Source organism: Mauremys mutica, chromosome 12 (assembly GCF_020497125.1).
Source record: "Mauremys mutica isolate MM-2020 ecotype Southern chromosome 12, ASM2049712v1, whole genome shotgun sequence".
Classification (NCBI taxonomy): domain Eukaryota; kingdom Metazoa; phylum Chordata; order Testudines; family Geoemydidae; genus Mauremys; species Mauremys mutica.
In genome coordinates, this window is record NC_059083.1 from 31773083 (window position 1) to 31797119 (window position 24037).

Sequence of the window (24037 nt, forward strand, 5' to 3'; positions counted from 1 at the left end):
TGGGCTTGGCCATGGAAAAATGGGGTTTTATACCCAGCTCTGACACTGACATACTGAGTGACTTTGGACTAGTCACTTCCCCTCTTTGTGCCTCAGTTTCCCCTCCCACCTTTTGTCTCTCTTGTCCAGTTAGACCAGGGGTGGGACAACATGGCAGCGGGGAGGGGCTAGCCTCCTCAGCCAGGAGATCAGAGGACGGGCAGGATGGGCCTGTGCCTGGATGTGGCCTGCAGGCCGTAGTTTGCCCACTCCTGAGTTAGATTGTAACTGGCTCAGGGCAGGGATTGTCCCTCACTGGGTTTCTACAGGGCCCCCCACAATTGAGGTCAGATCTCATCTGGGGGCTGTAGGGGCTGCTGGGATGCCAATAACAATAATAAACACTGTGACACAGTCAGTAATAACAGCCACAGCTTGTAACTCCCCCTTCTCCAGCCTGAAGGCAGCACTCCCACATAGACTGGCCTGCAGCTCTTGTGAATCAAACCTCACTGGGCATTTAATGACTTCCGGTCTGCAGAGAGTTCCCTTATTTCACTGGTGGGAGCTGGGTTTGAAAAGGATTTAGCTGCTCAGAGAAAACTTTCCCACATCAACAATTTTTAAATCGTTCTCTTGCCTTTCTTGCCAGGCCGGAGTATCATTAATTTGTACAGCCTCTTTCACGCAATGAAGGCCACACACAGCTGAATGACATAGATACACCAGTCTCAGGATACTTGTGATGCTATTAACTTTGGATTTGAATTACGGGTTATTATCCATTAGACGGGACAGCAGTTCCCTACCATGTACTCCTGGGCAGCCTCCTGGATGGGAACCACCGTGTGAGCGCGGTGAGCCCGGGATCTGTCGCACACCACACAGATGGGGGTTTGATCCTCTTCACAGAACAGTTTCAGAGCCTCCTGGTGTTTCCCACAAACCCTGTCCCCTCCGCTTCCCTTTGCTGCCTGTAAACTCAGTCGTTGGCGATTTCTACCATGTTTGCCAGCTGCCGGTTGGGCCTGAGGTTTCTCTGTTGCACAGTTTGTCTGCACTGAGGGCAGGAGGCGGCTGTAGCGCATCCCTCCCAGCACTGGCTGATGCAGGCTCGGCAGAAATTGTGCCCACACTCCAGGATGACAGGTTCTGTGAAATACTCCAGACAGATGGGACATGTCGCTTCCTTCTGGAGACTTTCCATGGGGTTCTCTGCAGCCATGGCTCCCTCTGGGCAGTTTGTAACAGGCTTTGTTTCAAATTCCTGAGTTCACACTATGCCCCGCCTGCAGCAGCAAGGGGGTGTTTCCCTTCCTGGAACTGACTCTTGCTCTTTGTTCAGTTGGAAGGGGCCTACCTGTAAGATCAGAGCCCTGGAGGTTGTGGTGAAAAATTTACCACTAGGGCTGTGGTCTGGCAATCAGCCCCTGTGCTGGTGGGGAGGGTCACTGGGGCTTCACATGGACGTCAGCTCTCCCTGTGAGGTTGAGCCTGCAGGAGCAGGGTCTGTGTGTCTAAGGAGTGATAGTCAGACTTGGTGGGATTCTTTCTTGTTTTATGCTATATAATTTTGATACATAATGCTCATTTTAAGCTATTTTTATATTTATTGTAAACTTTCACAGTTGCACAAAAATCCCGGTTTCAGCATTTCATTCCAATTGTTACCAATTTAAATGTTCACAGCTCTGGGAAATTATAGGGGGGAACAGAGAATATTTCGGTCAGACCAGAACTATTTAATGACACTGGACACTGAGATTCAAAAAGTTGAAGCTTTAGAACTGTTAAAATAGTCTGTGAGCAGGTAAATCTCCCTCCCCCAGCAGCTCCCCCAGGACAATAACCCAATTCCTCCCCGCCACCACACGGACTGAGGCTGAAAGCAGGGCCGGTGCAACCATTTAGTCTAACTAGGCAGCTGCATAGGGTGCCTAGTGGTTGAGGGTGCGTAAAAGCTGCTCAGGCGAGGAGGTCGAGTGGAGGTGAGCTGGGGGAGGGGTGCGGGGAGGGCTGCCCGCAGTAACGGGGTGGGGAGGGGGAGATGCACAGGGGAACCGATCCCCGCCCCAGATCACCACCACTCTGCCTCCTCCGCTGAGCACATAACCCCCACTCCAAGTCTCCTCCAATCGGCGCCGCAAGCCTGGGAGGGGAGGAGAATTAGAGCGACGTGTGGTGCTCAGCGGAGGAGGCGGAGCCGAGGTGAGCTGGGGCAAGCTCCCCAGGCGAGGTCAGCTGCTGCGGGGGGAGGCTCCCCAGGCAGGGTTAGCTGCAGAGGGGGGTAGCTGCTGCAGGGGGCTCCCTGGGCAGGAGGTGGGGGTGGCGGGCTCCCTGGGTAGGGGGCTCGGTTAGCTGCAGCGGGGGACGGAGTTAGCAGGGGGCAGGTGCAAGGTGGAAGTTCGCCTAGGGTGCAAAACTTACTTGCACCGGCCTTGGCTGAAAGTCCATCTGATGGGAGCTCAGGGGCCTGTGGAATGTTCTGGGATCTCAGCCCGGGCCCTAGTGGGGCAGGTAACCCTGTAACATGACCACACCCGGCAAGGCCTGCACTGATTTTTCTCCCTGTTTGTCAGTTCCAGCAGAGAGGCCAGGGACTCAGTGCTGTACTCAGACCAATCTCCTCCCCACCAGGTGAGGGCTGGGGCCCAATGGCCAAGGGCAGCGGGTGTGAGGGGAGCTGGCGCTGGGGCTCCTGCGCTGTACAGAGGATGGGCTAACCAGAGCTCTCCTGTCCCCAAGGCTCTCAGGCCACTTGTCCAGCCTGGCTGCAGGAGGGGATCTGGGGACAGACACAGGGGGCCTGGGAGAGTCTGTGGGGGGCAGCCACCTGGGAGCAGACACTGAAATCCAGTGGTGGTGAGAAAGGCAAAGGGGCTGGTGCTCAGGGCTGTGTCCCTTAGATATTCACAGCTCATGTCAGTGAAGATGCTGATTGGGTGCTCACTGGGGGTTGAACCATCAAAATTATAATTCAACGTACAATGGATCTTAGTACTTGGTGTCAAACAATGACTGAGAAACCTTCACCAGCCACTTCCCCGGAGATGCCGATAACCTGAGTGTTAATAAACTTCTTTTGCAAGCAGAGACCCCAAGGCACAAGAAGATCCCACGACCTGATCTGGTGCCTCTTGAAAGCAGAGGAAAGATTCCCAAATCACATAAAAGGCGTTTGGATCAATCCCTGAGTGACTTGGTCAGTCACCCTGAGTGCCATTCACTGCACCCCAAAACTGGATTCTCTGTACATGCAGTGCAGGGGGGTTGGGGAGGTGAAATCCAGCCCCATCCTGGAGCCAGGACATAGGGCCCCAGCACAGCCTGTGCACCCTAAAGTCAGCCCCTTCCCCAGCCTGTGCAGGGGTGGGGCCACTGAGAGGGGCTGGCACTGGGAAGAAGCTGGCACCGTGGGCAGGGGCTGTTCCTCATGGGGAGGAGCTGATCAGCTGCCCTGCCCTGCCCTGCACTACCACTGACTGTGACACTCCGCACCTGCCCAAGGCTTGCAGTGGCCTCCTGCCCCCAAACTGTGCCCATGTTAAAAAATGGGCAGAGCTCAGTGGTCTTACCATCATGGCCCCTGGTCTTCCCTGTTCCAGTGCCCCTGGATCTTCTCACTGCTAAATGGGCTAGTTTTAGGGCTTCGTGTCCTGGCCACTGTCACTTTGGTTGGTAACTTTAGCTACGATCCCAGGGAGATGTTTGCACTGGAATTTTCTCCTAATTTAAAGACAATCTTCTCCTAAAATCTCACCCTGTCTGAATGGTACTAGGGATTTCCCCTTTTTCTCTCCAGTTCAGACAGCAGAGTGTCTGGAAGAGGAAAGGAGAAGAGAGGTGAGATTTAAGGCTTTCATATTAGAACAGCGTCCCCAGTCTGAACTCCTAGAGCTGTGTTTTCATTATGACAGAGAAATAGACAGAGACACACTCGGGTATTTAATCTGAAACCGTCTCTTTTGTCTCTCACTCAGGCATCTCCCAGCAATGGAACCAACATCCATGAAGCCTCACAAGCATCCCAGGACAGACAATCTGTAAGTGAGATTTACTTTTCCCTCATCATCCCCTCCCACCCCTCAGACTCCAGTTGGTTTCTCTCATTCACTTGCTGCCTTTTGTCATAACCAAACCCAGATCATGCAAAGACTTTGGCATACAAATATCTTTACCCACTTGGGTCCCTTTGACACTAACGGGATGTTCAGAGCGCCCTGGAGCACAGGCTGCAGCCCCCCTGCACCACTGGGATTCCCCTTCCAGGAGACACTGGAGCTGCTTCTCCTCCAGCAGCTAGTCCAATCCGTCCTCTTGCTGCTGCAGCCTCACTGCTATTGGCAGTGTGCTCGCTCCAGCAGTGTCAGCATGTTTACATGCACCCATCTGGGAATCACACCTCCCAGGTGCTGTGTAGATGTGCCCTCAACCCAACTAGGACATTCTTAATGTAGGTACCGTCTGATTGAGCTCTCCCCTGACTCCGAGTGATGAGCTGGGGAAGAGGACTTCAGGAGCTGCCCTTGTTTGCATGGACACACCCACCCTGCCTCGGTGCTCAGCATGATGGGGCTGCTTTGCCCAAACGATCCCTTTTGGCTGGTATTGGATCACCAGTCAGTTTGCTATTGGGGACTCTGGTACCAAAGTAGGGGTAGACAACCTATGGTACGTGTGCCAAAGGCGGCACGCGAGCAGATTTTCAGTGGCACTCACACTGCCTGGGTCCTGGCCATCGGTCCGGGGGGCTCTGTATTTTAATTTAATTTTAAATGAAGCTTCTTAAACATTTTAAAAACCTTATTTACTTTACATACAACAATAGTTTAGTTATATATTATAAATTTATAAAATGTTAAAATGTATTACTGGCACACAAAACCTTACCTTAGAGTGAATAAATGAAGACTCGGCACAGCACTTCTGAAAGGTTGCCGACTCCTGTACTAAAGTGTTGCTATCCTTGTTGTGTGAATCAAGGGCAGCAGAACTGTGCTTTACATACCCTGATTGAGGGGCTCACCCTCAACTAAACAGCCCTTGCTGGGCAGGAGATGTTGGTGCCAAAGACTAGTGGAGGTGTGAGAAGGTGGTGAGATATCTGTGCTAGATGGTATAAGCCCTGGCTGCTCTCCAATGCTTTCTGTGTCCACTGTATAATAATAGAGCTGGTAAGATTCAATGGGATGTTTTGTTACATACCAACAGATCTGCAATCACTGATTGTCAGGTCTAAGGTCTTCGTTGGGAGAGTTTTTCTGATACCATAGACTGCTCTGCTGTTTGTGCTACCAGTGAGGCTCCCTCACTAGCACTGAAATCACTGAAAGCTGTGCTAAGTGGTATGATGTGAAGATGTCCCAGAGAGTATAGGGCAGCGAGCCAATAACTGGCTGAGCAGCTGGTGCGGTGGTAAGTAGAGCTGTGAGTGGCTGGCAAGGCAGCCGGTGCCAGAGCAAATGTCTGGACAGTGGAGCAATCAAGATTCACTGACCACCACCACCACCGCCGCCACCAGGGTAAGAGGTGAACTCTGCAGATGCACCTCTACATTCTGGGTCTTCACTGTGAGTGCTGCAGAGGGAGAAGGGGTGGGCACGTTAAAGGACATTTTGGTTGCTTGAATTAAGAACCTGAGACAAAAGGTCACTGCCCAATGTATTCCAGGGTGATTGTTTTGCTCATGGTTTTATGTTTATTAATCCAGCTTGCAGCGTTTCCCCAAATGAATGCTGTGTGATTTCCCTCCTTTCATTCAAAGTTGCTTTTCTACACTCAGACGCCGTGCTTGCGAGAGAGGAAGTGTGTAATTTGCCTCTAGAGGCGCCCAGGGGTGCTGTGTAATTTTCTCAGGAGCCGGTTCTGTTGTATTGTTGAAAAGGACCCCCTAGATCAGTGGTTCCTAAACTGGGGTTCGTGAACCCTTGGGAGTTTGCAAAATGTTACAGGGGGTTCCCAAACTGGGCTTCGTGAACCCCTGGGGGTTTGCGAAATGGAACAGGGGGTTCTCGAGGAAAAATTCCCTAATGGCGGACAGAGCTGTCCCTAGGGACTCTAGGCAGCATGGGTCAGCAGCCCAGATCTCCTGGACTTCCAAGAGCTAAGGAGATCAAAGCAAGCATCTCTATCACACTGCGGGGATTTAAACTTCAAGATTCCTTATAAGAAATAGAAAGCGAGGTGGATATTTTTGGCTGTTTTTAAAATTAAATAGGCAGCTAGGATTGTTTTTAAACTTATTATGAAGAACAAGTTTAAGTTTTATTGTAATGCGCATTGTTTGCCTGGACTGCTGAAGACCTGAATGCTTGTGTAGGAGGAACTCTTTGAGTCGGCTTCTTAAATACCTTCCTGCTCTTTCACATCTGATGCTCCTTGATGAAACCTAGGAGCCTTGTCTTATAACAGGCTTATTCAAAGTGACACAAGCTACGAAAGTGAGAGCTTGGAAGTGTGCTGCCGTTTACATTATGTAATAAAAATACTGTCCCGATAAGCGATGATTAATAATAAATAGTATTTAATAAGCATGTCATAAAAACAAATTTTATGTTTCCAAGATCACTGCTTTTATAATTTATAGTCAGGTCAAGGAGAATATCCCTGGAAATACTCATTTTTAGGAGGGGGTTCACAGGACTTGACATTTTAGTGAAAAGGGTTCACGGTTTGTTAAAGTTTGGGAACCACTGCCCTAGATATTGAACCCAGGCCTGGTTGCTGCCAGCTCCCCGTAGCAGAAGGGTTATATTAATACACAGTGAGGGTATCCACAGTCACACACAGACTTGGAACAATAAGTGGAAACTAAACCCCCTTGAGTTATTTCAGTGACAGTGTGTTGGCAGAGGAGCCTTGGCTTGGCTGTGTCTTGCTGAACATCTAACCACCCGCCTGGGACCAGCCGGGCTACAGGGGCTCCCTGGGTTAAGGTCAGAGGCAGCTGGTGTGTGCTAGTGACAACACATGAAAATGGCAACAATTCATTAATCTGGAGCAAACCTGGAGCTGAAGGGTGATTTCATGGTAAATCCTCTAAGATTTATGTCATCGCAATCTAAAGGTCACAGCCGAGCCCCTTCAGAACACGAGCTAAGAGCTAGAAAGAAGAGTTTAGGTTTTAATTTTGTAAAATTCCAAACACAAAAGGGAAAGTAACAATCCAACCCATTCCCCACCCCAATCCCCCACCCTGTTCCAGCTGCCCTAGTCTCTTCCTGTCATTTTGTCGCCTTGGGCCAATACCGAGTTCATTATCACTGTGCTGACTGGGTCTGCTGGGGGGAAATACAAGCCAGGGATCCACGTTTGGGCTTTGTCTGACTCTGGGCAGAGGAGTGTCAGGCCAGAGAGAAGGGACAGTGGGGACTGCTCAGCACACAAAGCTGGACAAGCTCAAGTCCACAGTTAGCAGCAATTGCTCCTCTGCACAGGCTCTTTGCTGCTGGAGCTCCCCGCAAATGTTTCCCACCAATGCATTTGCCTCCACAGGTCTAGATTCTGACTGTGGTTGTACCATTGCTCCTTTGACCTCAGCAGTTAGCCAGTGTTTGGGGCCTGCCTAGGTTCTTCCATTGGCTAGACTAGACTGAACCCACCACCCAGCCTAGTCCATCCCAGAGTCCAGGACTGAGGGCAAATGTCCCCACACCCCCAGGCCACCTGTTTCCACTCCTGGTCTCTCCCAGCGCTGCCAGTGATTCTGTGTGGCTGCATCAGGTGGGATTTCAACCGGACCCCCCGCCCCGGTAAATTCACCCCTGTTTTGCAACCGCTCTGCCCCAAGAGCACCTTCCTTCCCTGCCCTAGAGCTGTTGGATGGATAGAAAGCTGAGCTGGGCATTTGATTGATCTGGAATATTATCATGCCCCCACCTTAAAAAAAACTTAATATCCACACAGCTTTGTGGGGGAATAGCCCCCCCCCCCTCCAAGCCGGTCTAATTTATTGTTGTAGGGCAAACGAAGGAGCCATAGTTTAATGGAAATATTCAGCCCCTACAGCGGCCTTACAGCAGGGAAAGCAGAGTTGATGGGAAGGGAACTGGTTTGGATAGGAGCCCCAGTCCCCTTCCTTTGCAAAATAATTTGGAGAGGGGAATCAGATCACTTCGTGCCTCAATTTCCCCTCTTGTGTGTGTGTGTGTGTGTGGGGGAGATATGTCTCAGCCTGCCCTGTTGCAGACCTTTCGCATTCTCCCCTCTTGATGTATTTGATTTCCTCCTCCAAACCTCCCTCTCTCTCTCACCTGGAGTTCACAGCACTAAGTACCTGCTCGGGGCTTTTCTCCTGGGTTACATTACATGATCCCAACTTTAGTTTTGAAACAGACACAGGCAGGCACAGACTCACCCTCAAACAGCAACACCACCGAAAACCACACCACCAACCCAATATTACAAACCTACGGGGAATCACAGGGTCAGACACTCACTGCTGGAAGCCCCAGCAGCTGCTCAGGTGAGTGAGGTGCACTGCAGAGATTCCTGTCTCCCACTGGACCAGCAGCTCCCTCGGTGTCTCCTCCAGGTAAGTGCTGGGGGGAGGGGAGGGGAAGGAAGGCTGCAAAGCACAAGTGCCTTCTCCCTCCTCCCCCCTTCCCCGTACTGACCTGCAACACCCACGCGGCTGCCTCTGCCTCAGCCGGCCAGCGTCTCTCATTGCCTAGCAGCAACAGCTGCTGCTTCTGGGAGAGACGCTGGCGGCGCGGGGCCCTCTCAGGTGCGGGGCCCAATTCGGAGGAATCGGTCAAATGGGCCTAAAGCCGGCCCTGCTCCACACAGATAACAAGGAACAGGCTGACCCATCCCAATGACAGGGCCAAAAGGATAATATGATGGATAGAGTTGTTTTGTTCAAACCAACATGTACAAGATGAGAGGCGGCACCTTACTACATAGAGGGGTTGTACCTTGCTACATAGAAGGGTTGCACCTCAATACGTCAGGAGTGATGTGTAACTTGTTTGTACCTGTGTATAAGAATGCATCCCTGGGGCAGTGTCTTTGTCCAGCCTAGGGGGCAGTAGAAAGTCCCGCCACTGACTTAGCTGAGTCCATTACCAGGGAGCACAGAAGTACTGGTTTCAGAGTAGCAGCCATGTTAGTCTGTATCCGCAAAAAGAACAAGAGTACTGTGGCACCTTAGAGACTAACAAATTTATTTCAGCATGAGCTTTCGTGAGCTACAGCTCACTTCTTCGAATGCATAGAATGGAACACAGAGAGAGGAGATATTTATACATACAGAGAACATGAAATGGTGGAAGTATGCATACCAACAGGAAGAGTCTAATCAATTGAGATGAGCTATCATCAGCAGGAGAAAAAAAAACCTTTTGAAGTGACAATTAAGGTGACCCATAGAAGGTGTGAGGAGAACTTAAGGTACGGAAATAGATTCAATTAGTGTAATGACCCAACCATTCCCAGTCTCTGTTTAGGCCTGAGTTAATTGTGTCTAATTTGCATATTAATTCAATTTCAGGAGTCTCTCGCTCATCACAATTGATTAGACTCTTCCTGTTGGTATGCATACTTCCACCTTTTCATGTTCTCTGTATGTATAAATATCTCCTGTCTGTGTGTTCCATTCTATGCATCCAAAGAAGTGAGCTGTAGCTCACGAAAGCTCATGCTGAAATAAATTTGTTAGTCTCTAAGGTGCCACAGTACTCCTGTTCTTTTTTCATAAGTACTGGCTAGCTGCATCTTAGCAGCACCTTGGACTTCGTTTGCCAGGGAGCTGGAGACTGTGTTTCTCTTCGACAATAAACCTGGCCGACGTGCCTTCGTACCTTACTAGAGTCTGTGGTCGTTGGGGGTTCTCTCGGGGTCTGCTGGGTCAGCTATCTGCGCAGAGCCGGGGCAGCACACGGTGGGAACACACACATGCAGCCGATTGATATCAACATTGAACAGAGCAGAGCACCGCACCGGTAGCATCTGACAACACCACGCAGCAGCCTCCAGGGTCACAGAGACAGCATGATAGAAAGTCCACAGGGAGAGGTCAGAGAGACAAGGGTGCGTGAGGCTAGAGAGGTTGATCTCAGGGCTCCCAGAGAGCTGGGATCCCATCCCCACCCAGAGCCAGGGTCGGATTCTTCCCCCAGGGACGGAGCCCGGCGGAAAAGTGAAGATCGGGGCCTTGTCACCAGCATCAATAAATGTCGCCTGCCCCCGATCACAGGCCAGACAAACCCAGATCCTGCTGGGGGCCCGGCTCAGGGGCGTCACAGGGGAGGTGAGAGCCCAGAACTGACCCTCCCACTGCTCCACAGCCCAGATCCCCCCCTCAGGGCTACGGCTGATCCGTCCCTTCCTCCCCACAGACTCTCTGGCCACCCCCACAGCCCACAGAGGCAAGGGACACTTCAGAGCACGGTTTTGCCTGATATTTGGTGTTTGTTAAAGCCCCAGCTCCTGGAAGCATGTGACGAGGTGAGACACTTGGCTTTTGTTTCCTAAAGAAAGGAAGTTTCTAGCTTTCTTGATGGTAGAGAAAAATGTAACAATGTGATCCGAGTGCAACCTAAAGGTCTGAGAAGCCAGACAGCAAAGAGAAAGAACCCAGCATTTATTAACTATTATTTTTAAGTCTCATGGTTTTTAAGGCAATCTCATCATATCACAGGCCCTGCCTCATGATTTTTAAACATTTGGAATTGGCAATACTGCGAGAATTCAGGCCTTAACTCTATTCACTACCCATGGAAAGTCCCCTAATTTAATGCCATCATTTATCTAAAACAGCAGACTCAACAGAAAGGGAAACAGAGAGGGCGAGGTGTGGGAATGCACATGGAGCCGGGCTGTGGGCCCAAGCAGCAAATGAGCACAGGGGCCCTGGAGTAAGGGTGAAGTAAAGAGAGAAATTAGAATGTTCATTTTTATATTTGGGTCCTTAGAGCCTTTGCTGGAAGCAAGAGGCCTGACAACAAACTGATCACTGCCAACGCACTATTGCCAGCACCGCGTAATCAAAAAATCTTGAGGTTGGCTGAAGGAAACATGAGGGTTTTTCTTCTAAAAAATTACATTCTGGAGTTTTTGTTTGTTTCGGAGCATTCATGATTCGCTCTGGTCACGTTCTCAACCCTTTCTACTCAGCCATGAGAGCAAGAAACTGGCCTTTGTTAGAGAACTGAGATTGTCACATAATTCCAGGATTCCAGGAGCTGGGGAGTTAAAAGAAACACCAGCTAGTGAAAGGGTGAGTGTGAAATCAGGCAAGTTTGTGACAACTCCAATGTGATGTTTTTGTGAGTTGATGTGGAGAGGAAACATCTGCACTTCTAGCAATTGCCCCCCATCCCTGCACTGTCTGAGCACCTCACAAATGCCAATGGGCTCAGCCTCACCATGCTGCTGTGCAGAGACAACCTGCCTGCAGTGTTGGGGGGAGGGGGCAGAGTGAGGGCAGCGCCTTCAGCTGATGTTACTGAACATGCTCAGTCTCTGTGAACATGGTCACTACAAGACAGGCAGCAAATCTGGGGGACACATAACCCCATGTGCCCTCTTTCCCCCTCCCCCACATCCATATGATGCCTTTGCTGCTGTGAGATGGGGAAGGGCTGTTTCCCCCTTTTTAGAAGAGGGGAAATTCAGGCCCAGACAGAATCAGTGACTTCACACAGAGCAGAGAACAGAACCTGGGTAACTTAGCGCATTCGCTACTGGGCAAACCTTTCCCTCTGCAGCCCTCTGGGAGAAGAGGATAAGGAGATGGATGGACACGCTCAGACACAGTTTGTCTGATAATCATCTCACGGACCCTCCCCACCGACCCTAGGCCAGTCTGTGCAGAGTCAGGTGATAATGGTGATGTCACCAGTCCTTGATGTGGCCTTTGTCCTTGGCCCAATACTGACCCCATAATCACTGGGTGGGAACTCCCTTCTCTTCATGATTAATAATGCCTGAATCTGTAATTTTCACTCCATACATCTGAGGAAGTGGTTTTCCTACCCACGAAAGCTTATGACCAAATACATCAAACTCAGGATTGTGAGTTCAATCCTTGAGGGGGCCATTTAGAGATTTGGGGATTTAGCAGGGGATTGGTCCTGCTTTGAGCAGTGGGTTGGACTAGATGACCTCCTGAGGTCCCTTCCAACCCTGTGATTCTATGATTTCTATGAAATCTGTTAGTCTTTAAGGTGCCACTGGACTCCCCGTTGTTTTTGTGGATACAGACTAACACAGCTACCCCCTATTACTGTCTAGGCTGGTTCTGCTGGGCAGAAATACGAGCCAGGGATCCTCATTTGGGTTTTGTCTGACTGTGGGCAGAGGAGTGTCAGGCCGGAGAGAAGGGACAATGGGGACTGCTTGGCACACAAAGCTGGACATGCTGAAGTCCACAATTAGCAGCAATCTGCTCCTCTGCACGGGCTCTTTGCTGCTGGAGCTTCCCGCAGCTGTTTCCCACCAATAGATTTCCCTCCACAGGTCTAGATTCTGACTTGGGTTGTACCATTGCTCCTTTGACCTCAGCAGTTAGCCAGTGTTTGGGGCCTTGCAAGGTTCTTCCATTGGCAGGAGAAATGGATTATAGGAGTCAGGTATTTCTGTGATGCAATCTGTATTAGTTACAAACGATGTCCACACATTCCTGTGCTCTGAACACGGTACAAACAAACAGCAGCCGGCAGTTTTCTTACCTAGGACTCCAAGTCTCCCTTTCCAGGGAACCCAGGGCCTGAAGCAAGCTCTGTCACTCAGTTTCCTGCTGGGATCACACTCAGGACTGGTTCTCTTGGCTTTCTGCCTCACGCCCACCAAGCTGCCAGCCAGTGCCTCAGCCCCTGTGTTTCCAGGCAGCTCCAGGGAAACCCCTCTTAGGCCTGCTCAACACTTAACACTTAGATCAACCTGGTGACATTATTCGGGCCTGTGAAACTTTGTGTGCTCTGAGTGCCAAAGCTAGATCGGCCCAGCCCCCGGTTCAGACAATGGAATTCTGCAGGTGACCTGGCTACGGCCTCACAGAAAGGGGGATTAACTAGAGCGATAGAAAAACCACTTCTGTCAATGTAGAAAACATCTACACTAGGGCACTTCAGGGACACAGCTGTAACGTTGTAGCTCTGCCACTCTAGCCACTGGCCCAGATTCCTCAGTCTGGAACACCCCCTTTCCTCCCAAAACTTTCCCCTCCCCGGGTGGCCTTGAGAGACTTTTTCACCAAGTTCCTGGTGAACACCAATCCAACCCCTTGGATCTTAACACAAGGAGAATTTAACCATGCCCCCTCCTTTCCCCCACCAATTCCTGGTGAGTCCAGATCCAATCCCCTTGGATCTTAAAACAAGGAAAAAATCAATCAGGTTCTTAAAAAGAAAGATTTTAATTAAAGAAAGAAAGGTAAAAATCATCTCTGTAAAATCAAGATGGAAAATACTTTAAAGGGTAATCAGATTCATATAGTCCAGAGGAACCCCCTCCTGCCTTAGGTTGAAAGTTACAGCAAACAGAGGTAAAATCGTCACAGTAAAAAGGAACATTTACAAGTTGAGAAAACAAAAATAAAACTAACACGCCTTGCCTGGCTGTTACTTACAAGTTTGAAACATGAGAGACTGGTTCAGAAAGATTTGGAGAGCCTGGATTGATGTCTGGTCCCTCTTAGTCCCAAGAGCGAACAACCCCAAAAACAAAGAGCACAAACAAAAGACTTCCCCCCACCAAGATTTGAAAGTATCTTGTTCCCTTATTGGTCCTTTGGGTCAGGTGTCAGCCAGGTTTCCTGAGCTTCTTAACCCTTTAAAGGTAAAAAAGGATTTTGGTGTCTCTGGCCATGAGGGATTTTATAGTATTGTACACAGGAGGGCTGTTCTCTTCCCTTTATAGTTATGACAATTGCTCAGAGCTGTGAAAACTTACACACCCTGTGTGATGTAGTTAGGTCAATCTAATCCCTGCTGTAAACGCAGATGGGTCAAGGGAAAAATTTTTGTTGCTCTAACTACTGCCTCTCCTGGAGGTGGATTTATTGCATTGATGGTAAAACCTCTTTTCTCCTCCTGCACCCCCAGAAGTTCTTCACCCCTTCCCCTCCCATACCTGGTGCTACAGGGAGAGAGGGGGAGGAGCTTCCAGGGATCATAGAGCTAAGAGGCCAGAGGTTGGGTGGACAGGAGTCCTCCAGGCCATAGGGGCTAGGATTACTTGGCTAGAGAAACCCATTTTTCCATTCCCAGTGGGCTCTTCCCCCGCATGTCTCAGTGGCACTGTCTGACTCAGGATCCCCAGAGTTCTCCTGGATCATAGAGGACAGCGGCAAAGAGGCTGCACAGAGGGGTGCACAATTACAGTGATGGGATTGGCTTCTCTACCACGCAGGAGCCTCCAGGGTCATAGAGATGGGATGATAGAAAGGCCAAAGGGAGATGTCACAGAGACAAGGGTGTGTGAGGCTAAAGAGGCTGATTTCAGGGCTCCCAGTGAGATATTTCCCCTCCCCTGCATGTCTCAGGGATACAGGCTGAGCCGGGATCCCTGCCACACCCAGAACCAGGGTCGGATTCTCCCCCCAGGGACGGAGCCCGGAGGGAAAGTGAAGATCGGGGCCTCATCACCAGCATCGATAAATGTCACCTGCCCCCGGTCACAGTCCAGACAAACCCAGATCCTGCTGGGGACCCAGCTCTGGGGCAGGAGGGTCACAGAGGAGGTTAGAGCCCAGAACTGATCCAGGCGCTCCACAGCCCAGATCCCCCCCTCAGGGCTACGGCTGATCTTTCCCTTCCTCCCCACAGACTCTATGGCCACCCCCACAGCCCAGCCACCCTCACCCCCCACTTCCACCTTCCAGCAATGTCTCCCCGAGGTGAATCCTTCACAGCCCAGCACACAGAGCTCAGTGTCAAATCTCTCAGGTTTGTTAGGCAGTCGCTGCTGCGTGTCTCCCCATCTCACAGTTTTCCGATCCTCAGACAGGACGAGGATGGGATGGGCCGTGTCTGGATCCAGAGTCACATTCGCTGGGGAGAGAGAATCAGAGCGTTAGGGGCAGAGCTCGGCCCTGGGGGAGGCTGGGACCATTTCTCACATTCCCCAGCAGCCCTGTCCTGGTTGGGTCAGTCCTGGATCCCAGGGAGCTGCCGCTGTCCTGGGCACCTGACACTGAGAAGGGACGTCACTGCAGCTCCTCAGGGTAGTGATCGATCTATCAGGGATCAATTTATAGTCTAGACACGCTTGATCAATCCCTGAGCTCTCTCCCCGTCAACTCCGGTTCTACCCCGCCGCGAGAGGCGGAAGTGCAGTCGATGGGGGAGCGACAGTATCTTAGCTCGACCCCCCGACCCCTTAGCATAGACCAGGGCCTAGTGTGTTTCTCATTTGCTTCCAGAAGCTTCAGCTCCCTGCTCCCCCTGCTGGGGCTGCTCCATTCCCAGGGGCACAGACACAGCCAGGAAGGCGTCAGAAGCTTTTATTGAGCAGGGAGCAGAGGAGGCCGGTACCAGCTTTATACCCCAGAGGGAAGCTCCCTCCCCTAATGCAGCCTCCACTCCCAGGCCAGGGAACAGAGAGGAAGATGCAGCATTGGGGAAGAGCCATTTAACATCAGAGAGTAGGAGGTGGCACTGGGTGGGGGAGCCCCATCCCCATCCCAGAGAGATGGGAGGAGCTGCCAGCATCACAGGGTGAGCATCTCCCCAATCCAGGAAGCAGTGAGTAGCTCCAATGGGAGAGCCCAGCCCTGCCCACAGGAAAGGCCGGATGTTGGAGAAGCAATGGGGAGTCTCTGGGTAAAGCAGAGGGATGTGTCAGCCCTCAGGGCAGAGAGCTCCGTTCAGGTGCTGCTCAGTGAATGTTTCTGTCCAGCAGCCTGGATATGAACTCAGCACTAAGGTTGGTGTCAGGAGTGTTTGTGTGATGTCAATCTGGGATCTCCCCACGAGTTCTGGAACCTTGGTACAAGTTGCTGTGGGGGGCACGAGGTCTCACCACCTGTGGCCACATCCCCTCCATGGTCCTGCCCCACTCCCCTTCTTCCTGCTGAGGCCCCGCCCCCTGGCCAGGCTGAGAACTTGGCTGCTGTGGAGAGCTCTAATCCTCCACCTCTGCTCGGTGGGTTTCTGGGGGGCCTAAGAGCAGCCCCCAGCCCAGGTCCCCGCTCCCTGGAATGCGTGATGTTGGCTTGGGATCTCCCCAGGACTTCCGGACCCTTGGTAGAAGTTGGGGGTGGGGCATGAGATCCCATTCCCAGTGGCCCTGCCCACTTCGTGGCCCTGCCCCATTACTCCTCTTCCCACCAAGCCCTGACCCCTGGCCAGGCTGGGAACGTTGTCTGCTGGGAAGAGCCCTTGACCCTCCATCTGTCCTTCGTGGGTCTCTAGGAGGCCTGAGAGCAGCCCCCGTCGCATGTCCCCGCTTCCCAGGGTGATCCACCCATGGCAGGTGGAGGGTGCAGGGCTCCACAGTGCCACTCGGGCTCTCTGGGTGGGAGCCCGGCTCTGGTTTCTGGCCTGGCCAGGGGCAGGGTCTCGGGTGAAGAGGAGCAGGGGTGGGGTCGTTGAGAGGGGCCAGTGCTGGGAAGAGGCTGCAATCTCACCCTGTCTGTGCGCTCCGAGTGGTTCCCCTCTTTTTCTCTCCAGTGCAGACGGCAGAGTGTCTGAAGGGGGAAAGGATAAGAGAGGTGAGATTTCAGGCTTCATATTTATAACAGTATCATCACTCTGATCTCCTAGAACTGTGTTTTCATGATGACAGATAAAGAGACGGAGACACACTCAGGTATTTAATGTGAAAAGGTCTGAAACCTCTTTCCTCTTTCATTCACGCATCTCCCAGCAATGGACCTAACATCCTTGTGAACTCCCAACTTGTCAAAAGACATGAAATTGTAATAAAGATCCTTGGGTCCTGATTCTGTCATCCCAGATCTGCTTAGGTTTCATCAGGGGAAGTTTGAGTCGCAAGACTGAGGTCCCAGTTATGCTGGTACGCCCTCAAGGTGATATTGGACACTGGACTATGAACTGTTTCTGAAAGAACTCTTTACAGCTAGAAAACTCGCCATCTCCACTGTGAATCTGAACCTCGATGAATCAAACTCATGTCTGTGTGTATACTGATCTTTTAACCATACTCTCTCTCTTTTGTTTTTTAATAAAGTGTAGTTTCGTTAACAAGAAATGGCTGTAGCGTGTATTTGGGTAAGATCTGAAACATTTGTTAACCTGAGGCATAATGTGTCCGATCCTTTGGGATTGGTAGAACCTTTTCTGTTATATGAGGAAGTAAGATTTTCAGAAATCATCGTATTTGACATAAGGGAAATGTTTCCTTAAGTGACCTTGTTATTAAGTGATGTGTTCATAAGTTCCTCTGTGGGATAAAGAGATGTTTCGACCACACAATGTACTTAAAGACACCAGACACCCACAATGTGCTGCCCAGGAGCAGTTAGCAAAGTCCAAAAAATCCCATGTGGAGAAAAGGGTCAAAGTGACCCGTGCACGTCAGTGTGTAATGACTGGTAATGAACGAATCAGAAACCAGAATAACTTGAAAATAGCTTGGACAGCAAAAGCCCTGCCTGTTAGAAGATACTTACAATGCATAACACACATGCGTGTGTAGTGTATGAGTTATACAAGATACTTCCTATTCATAACATTCAAAGGTGATTGGAAAAGAAATAATAAATATATACTCTGGATGTGTATAACACATCAGACATTGTAAGGAGCATCATAGGAGAAATGCATCATGACATGCCTATGCCCCAGGAGACGGTAACTGGGCAGTATTTCTTTCAGTATGTCTGTCATTTCTTACTTGAACAGTAATTGTAATGGCAAGCCATGCTTTTGGAACACATAACGGGTTGAATTAATCAGTTTGAGTGTCTTGGATCCTAAGTATGTGGCATTCTCATCCAAACATTAAATGGAAGCATAATGTAATTATGAACCAATTGACCAGAACCATTCTCTTTCCACAGCCTCAGACACTTATCCCAGTTTCCCCTACTAGATCCCTTCTAGGTACCTTTGAACTTCCTCAGAGCCTCCAGTAGCGCAATAGTTTTCTGGGAGAAACCACTGACTTGCTCTTCCAGTTCAGGAGAAATCTCCTCTGGCTGCTGCAACTTCCTCTTCTTACACCTATAGAGAAACAATGTCATGTGATTACAGTTCATTGTGAGACTCAATATAAGTGGTTGCTAGGGAGTCGCTGCTCTAACGGGCCTGGAGTTAGAATTCTTCTGCTTCTCCCAGCTGCATAAATCTGTCCCCTAGGAACTAGACTGAGGCACCAACTCCCTCTTCCCCAGCTCACTCCACACAGGTCTCCAAACAGTCCTCAGGAGGGAAAGACTCTTGACCACTGCTGGCCTGGGCTGAATGGTAACCAGGGCCCCAGCAGTGACAGACCCATATTCCATCTCCACTATCCTGAGGAGGCCAGTCCCCAGGGAGGTGACATCTCTGGGAAATACTTGAGGTCAGTCCTTCCCACTGAATGGAGAATCCCAGAGTTTTCTGTGCAAGGGTGAGAACCTCCGGATGAAGTTGTTCAGAGAGATTTGTATCTAGACTGTGACCTTCCCCACACATTTTGCTGTAGAGCCCTGGGGAGATGCAGTGCTAACATCACCATTAAGCCCTTTCCAGTATTGTGAAGTGCGAGGGGGAGTGAGAGGGAGCTCCGTACCTGCTCAAGGTGCTACTGACATCCTAGAGGGGAAGGAGAGGGAGAGAGAGAGAGAAGAAAGTCTGTCAGTTCCATTTGACTCACACAGGGGATCCCAGGGAAGGGATTTTGCAAATATGGGGAAGAGAGGCCCTGCCCTGACCCCAGGGCCATGGATTCCCTGAGCTAATGGGGCTTTTCCGTCTCTAAGATCTCTGTCTGTAACTCTGAAAAGAACAATAGTCACTCACACGTCAGCAATGCACACGCCGAGTTACACTCGGATCTCTGACCGCTGGCTCCAGTGCTTATGATTCAGGAGCCCTCCCTTCCCTGTGTGGGGATCTGGGATGGTTCTAACCACAGGTGCTGGCTTCTAATTGTCCCTGGAGGTGCTCAACCCCAGTCCCTGCCCCGACTCCGCCCCTTCCCCAATGCCACACCTCCACCCTCCCTCTTATCACTGAGGCAGATGGGAAGCGCTGGGAGGGAAGGGGAGGAGTTGATTGATGGGCAGGAGGCGCTGGGGACAGAGGGAGGAGCTGGCTGCCAATGGGTGCTAAGCGTCCACTAATTTTTTTCCATGGGTGCTCTAGCCCTTAAGCACCCACGGAATCGGCGCCTCTGTTTCTCCCTGTCTCACCTGCAGGAATTCACTGGCTGGCTTCTGACACTTCCCCTCCAGCTCACTGATCAGCTCACTGAGATGGGATATCTGCTCGGAGAGTTTACTGACATTTTTATTCTGCATCCTCACTATCTCCTCGTCAAGCTTCTTCAGCTGGGCCAGCAGGAGTCGCTCTTGTTCCTTCAGGAACTGCCGCAGTTGCTGAAATTCAGACACAATCTTCTGCTTTTCGGTTTGTGTTTGTTTCTGTATGAAATAGGGCAAGGGCTGGTCAGGGACATGGATGGAGCCTAAGGTCCTTTCACAGAGAGCTGAGTGTGCAGGAGGGAAAACTTAGTTGAAAATCCTAAGATTTCTGACATTTGACTTTACCCTAGGGAGAGGATTCTCTCACAGCTTCCCCTTCAGCCCCTGTATCTCTGAAAGGGAGGTTTCCATGTCTGTCATGTTAGCATATTATGTCATTCATGGTCTCTGGGAATTCAGACCCAGAGCAGCAGGAGGCAGGACTCAGCACTACACTGACAGAGACACCAGGGGAGAAAAAAGAAACAAACATGTTAATGCATGAAATGACCAGACCCGGTGGACAGCACTTCACGGGGACATTCAGTTCACTTGGGGGGGGATTTCTGGGCAAATCACAAGAGCTAGACATTAACTGATCAGCTGAAATGGAACTTTAGGGCTTGTCTATGCACAAATCTAACCCAGTAATCCATGGTCATGGAGAAACACACACAAGCCCACGTTCACCAAGGCCACACAGGAGTCTGCCGCAAACAGATCTCCCACTGCCAGTCTCTGCTGGGTCATAACAACAGGCACCTACCAGATACTCCTGGCTTTTCCCCTCTCCAGTCACTTTCAATCCCAGCAGCTTTTCTCGCTGTTCCCTCAGAGTGTTCAGTTGGGTCTGGATTTTTTCCTGAAGAAACAGAAAGGATTTGGGAACTTGAATTTGAATGGTTGAGAGGGGTGTGGAGCTTTTCGTTTTTTCATCCAAGATGACTGTTGGTCCTAATCACTTTGTGACATTAGGGCCACCAAGGAGATGAAACCTTATCAGTGCAGACTGGGAGTGTGTCATTATCAGACTCGTTACCAATTCAGATTCAGTCTTTTCAGTAATTAGAGAGAGATCTCAATTATAACCAAGCTTTACTGGTATTTGTGAATTGATGAGTGGTAAAGAGCATAACAGGACATTGGAGTCACATGGGGGTGAATCAATAAATCTGTTTTTGAAGTTTAATGAACAAAGTGATACAAATCCCAGAAGCCACCAGGGTTTCAATATGGGCTGGGATTTCAGCCCTGAAGCCCTGGGGACTTCACTGGTTGGGCTGAGCTGGTCTAGGCACTGGGGCAAACCCCATGAGACGTCGGGAGGCCATTCGTCTGGTTGGAAGCTGCGCAGTCCCAGTTTTGTGGAGCACTATCCGTGTCTGGTAGGGTCCCAGCACTGGGTGTGGCTTCGTCCGGTGAGAAAGAGGGAAGAGGAGACCGAGGATGCAGGCTGGGGGTAGGGGTGTGAGTGGCACTTCCATGCAGAATGATGCAGGTGGGGTCGAGGTGACAAAGGCGGGGGAGGGCCCAAGCAGGCTGATCGATTCAGGTGCGGGAGGGCCCCATGCAGGCAGGCGTGGGGATGTTGTGTTTTGAGGATGCCTCAGGGCCCCTCCTAATGAGGCAGATTTGTATAAGGAACTGTTGGGATTTGCCCCAGTGCTGCCCTAAACCCTTTCCGTGGCAAAGCGCTCTGGGTAGGTCCCCACTGTCCCATTCCCTGGTAAAGATCCCAGAAGCAGTGCATTCTGGGAGATTTCTAAAGGCTGCCTGGTGGGACTAACAGAACAGCTCTGGCTGGTCCCTGCCCACGTACACAACAGAGCAGGTCAGACTGGCACCGGTCAGCTCCAGCCTGGGGTTGGTTTTGCTACAACCCAGTGTAATCCCAATGGTACTTGGCATGGACCTGAGCTGTCTGGAGCCCTTTTGTGTGCGCACTGAAGGTGCTCGGGGTCCCACACAGTGTTTAGCCCAGTGATCTCCTCTAGTGCAGACTGGTAGCATCTGAGTTTAACCCTTCATGGAGCAACACAGGAGTTCAGGTTCCCCATGGGAAACCTCGTCTCCCTGGTGAGCCTGGAGCTTTTCTCAAGGAGTCTTTTTCTCCTACTGTCTACATGTCATCATTGCTCCGTGCTCCTGAGGGGACAGTGTAGCCTAGTGGTTAGGGCACTGGGCTTGGCCTTGGCAAAATGGGGGTTTATATCTAGCTCTGACACTGACCTACTGAGTAACCTTGGACAAGTCACTTCCCCTCTTTGCACCTCAATTTCCCGTCCCACCTTTTGTCTCTCTTGTCCAATTAGACAAGGGGTGAGACAATATGGGAGCAGGGAGGGGCAAGCCTCCTCAGCCAGGAGCTCAGAGGACGGGCAGGATGGACCTGTGGCTGTATGTGGCCCGCATGCCGTAGTCTGCCCACCCCTGAGTTAGACTGTAAATGGCTCAGGGCAGGGATTGTCCTTCACTGGGTTTTCTACAGGGCCCCCCCACAATCAAGGTCAGATCTCATCTGGGGGCTGTAGGGGCTGCTGGGATGCCAATAACAATAATAAACACTGTGATACAATCAGTAATAACAGCCGCAGCTTGTAACTCCCCCTTCTCCGGTCTGAAGGCAGCGCTCCCACATAGACTGGCCTGCAGCTCTTGTGAATCAAACCTCACTGGGCATTTAATAAATTCCGGTCTGCAGAGAGTTCCCTTAGTTCACTGGTGGGAGCTGGGTTTGAAAAGGATTCAGCTGCTCAGAGAAAAGTTTCCCACATCAGACAATTTTTAAATCGTTCTCTTGCCTTTCTTGCCAGGCTGGAGTATCATTAATTTGTACAGCCTCTTTCATGCAATAAAGGCTACACACAGCTGAGTGACACAGATACACCAGTCTCAGGAAACTTGTGATGCTATTAACCTGTAATTCAAATCCAGAGTTATTATCCATTAGACGGGACAGCAGTTCCCTACCTTGTACTCCTGGGCAGCCTCCTGGATGGGAACCACCATGTGAGCGCGGTGAGCCCGGGATCTGTCGCACACCACACAGATGGGGGTTTGATCCTCTTCACAGAACAGTTTCAGAGCCTCCTGGTGTTTCCCACAAACCCCGTCCCCTCCTGTTCCCTTTGCTGTCTGTAAACTCATTCGCTTGGCGATTTCTACCATGTTTGCCAGCTGCCTGTTGGGCCGGAGGTTTCTCCGTTGCACAGTTTGTCTGCACTGAGGGCAGGAGATGTCTGTATCGGATCCCTCCCAGCACTGGGCGATGCAGGCTCAGCAGAAATTGTGCCCACACTCCAGAGTGACAGGTTCTGTGAAATACTCCAGACAGATGGGACATGTCGCTTCCTTCTGGAGCCTTTCCACGGGGTTCTCTGCAGCCATGGCTCCCTCTGGGCAGTTTGTAACAGGCTTTGTTTCAAATTCCTGAATTCACACTATGCCCCGCCTGAAGCAGCGAGGGGGTGTTTCCCTTTCTGGAACTGACTCCTGCTCTTTGTTCAGTCGGAAGGGGCCTACCTGTAAAATCAGAGTCCTGGAGGTTGTGGTGAAAAATTTACCACGAGGGCTGTGGTCTGGCAATCAGCCCCTGTGCTGGTGGAGAGGGTCACTGGGTCTTCACATGGACGTCAGCTCTCCCTGTGAGGTTGAGCCTGCAGGAGCAGGGTCTGTGTGTCTAAGGAGCGATAGTCAGAATTGGTGGGATTCTTTTTTGTTTTATACTATATAATTTTGATACATAATGTTCATATTAAGCAATTTTTATATTTATTGTAAACTTTCACAGTTGCACAAAAATCCCGGTTTCAGCATTTCATTCCAATTGTTACCAATTTAAATGTTCACAGCTCTGGGAAATTATGGGGGGGATCAGAGAATATTTAGGTCAGACCAGAACTATTTAATGACACTGGACACTGAGATTCAAAAAGTTGAAGCTTTAGAACTGTTAAAATAGTCTGTGAGCAGGTAAATCTCCTCCCTCCCCCAGCAGCACCCCCAAGGCAATATCCCAATTCCTCCGCCCCACCACATGGACTGAGGCTGAAAGCAGGGCCAGTGCAACCATTTAGGCCAACTAGGCGATCGCCTAGGGTGCCTAGTGGTTGGGGGTGTGTAAAAGCCTACTCAGGTGAGGAGGTGGAGTGGAGGTGAGCTGGGGGAGGGGCGCGGGGAGGGCTGCCCGCAGTAAAGGGGGCGGGGGAGGCGCACAGGGGAACCGCTCCCCGCCCCAGATCACCTCCACTCTGCCTCCTCCGCTGAGCACATAACCCAGCTCTAAGTCTCCTCCAATCGGCGCCGCAAGCCTGGGAGGGGAGGAGAATTAGAGCGATGCAGCGTGCTCAGCGGAGGAGGCGGAGCCGAGGTGAGCTGGGGCAAGCTCCCCAGGCGGGGTTAGCTGCCGCGGGGGGTAGCTGTGCGGGGGGGCTCCCTGGGCGGGGGGGGGGTGGCGGGCTCCCTGGGTAGGGGGCTTGGTTAGCTGCAGCGGGGGACGGGGTTAGCGGGGGGTGGGTGCAAGGTGGAAGTTCGCCTAGGGTGCGAAACTTACTTGCACCGACCCTGGCTGAAAGTCCATCTGATGGCAGCTCAGGGGCCTATGGAATGTGCTGGGATCTCAGCCTGGGCCCTAGTGGGGCAGGTGCCCCTGTAACACAGCCACACCCAGCAAGTCCTGCACTGATTTTCTCCCTGTTTGTCAGTCCC

At 51.1% G+C, this 24037-nt stretch overlaps 1 protein-coding gene across 1 annotated transcript in view; it reads right to left on the reverse strand.

Annotated features, from left to right (window-relative positions):
- Positions 1-22716, reverse strand: part of LOC123346675 (zinc finger protein RFP-like) — a 36840-nt gene extending 14124 nt beyond the window's left edge. The window contains exon 1 of the mRNA XM_044984150.1: positions 22301-22716. Within this exon, the coding sequence (XP_044840085.1) occupies positions 22301-22498 (198 nt within the window). The 5' untranslated portion in view covers positions 22499-22716. The remainder of the gene's footprint in view (positions 1-22300) is intronic.
- Positions 22717-24037: the final 1321 nt, after the last annotated feature.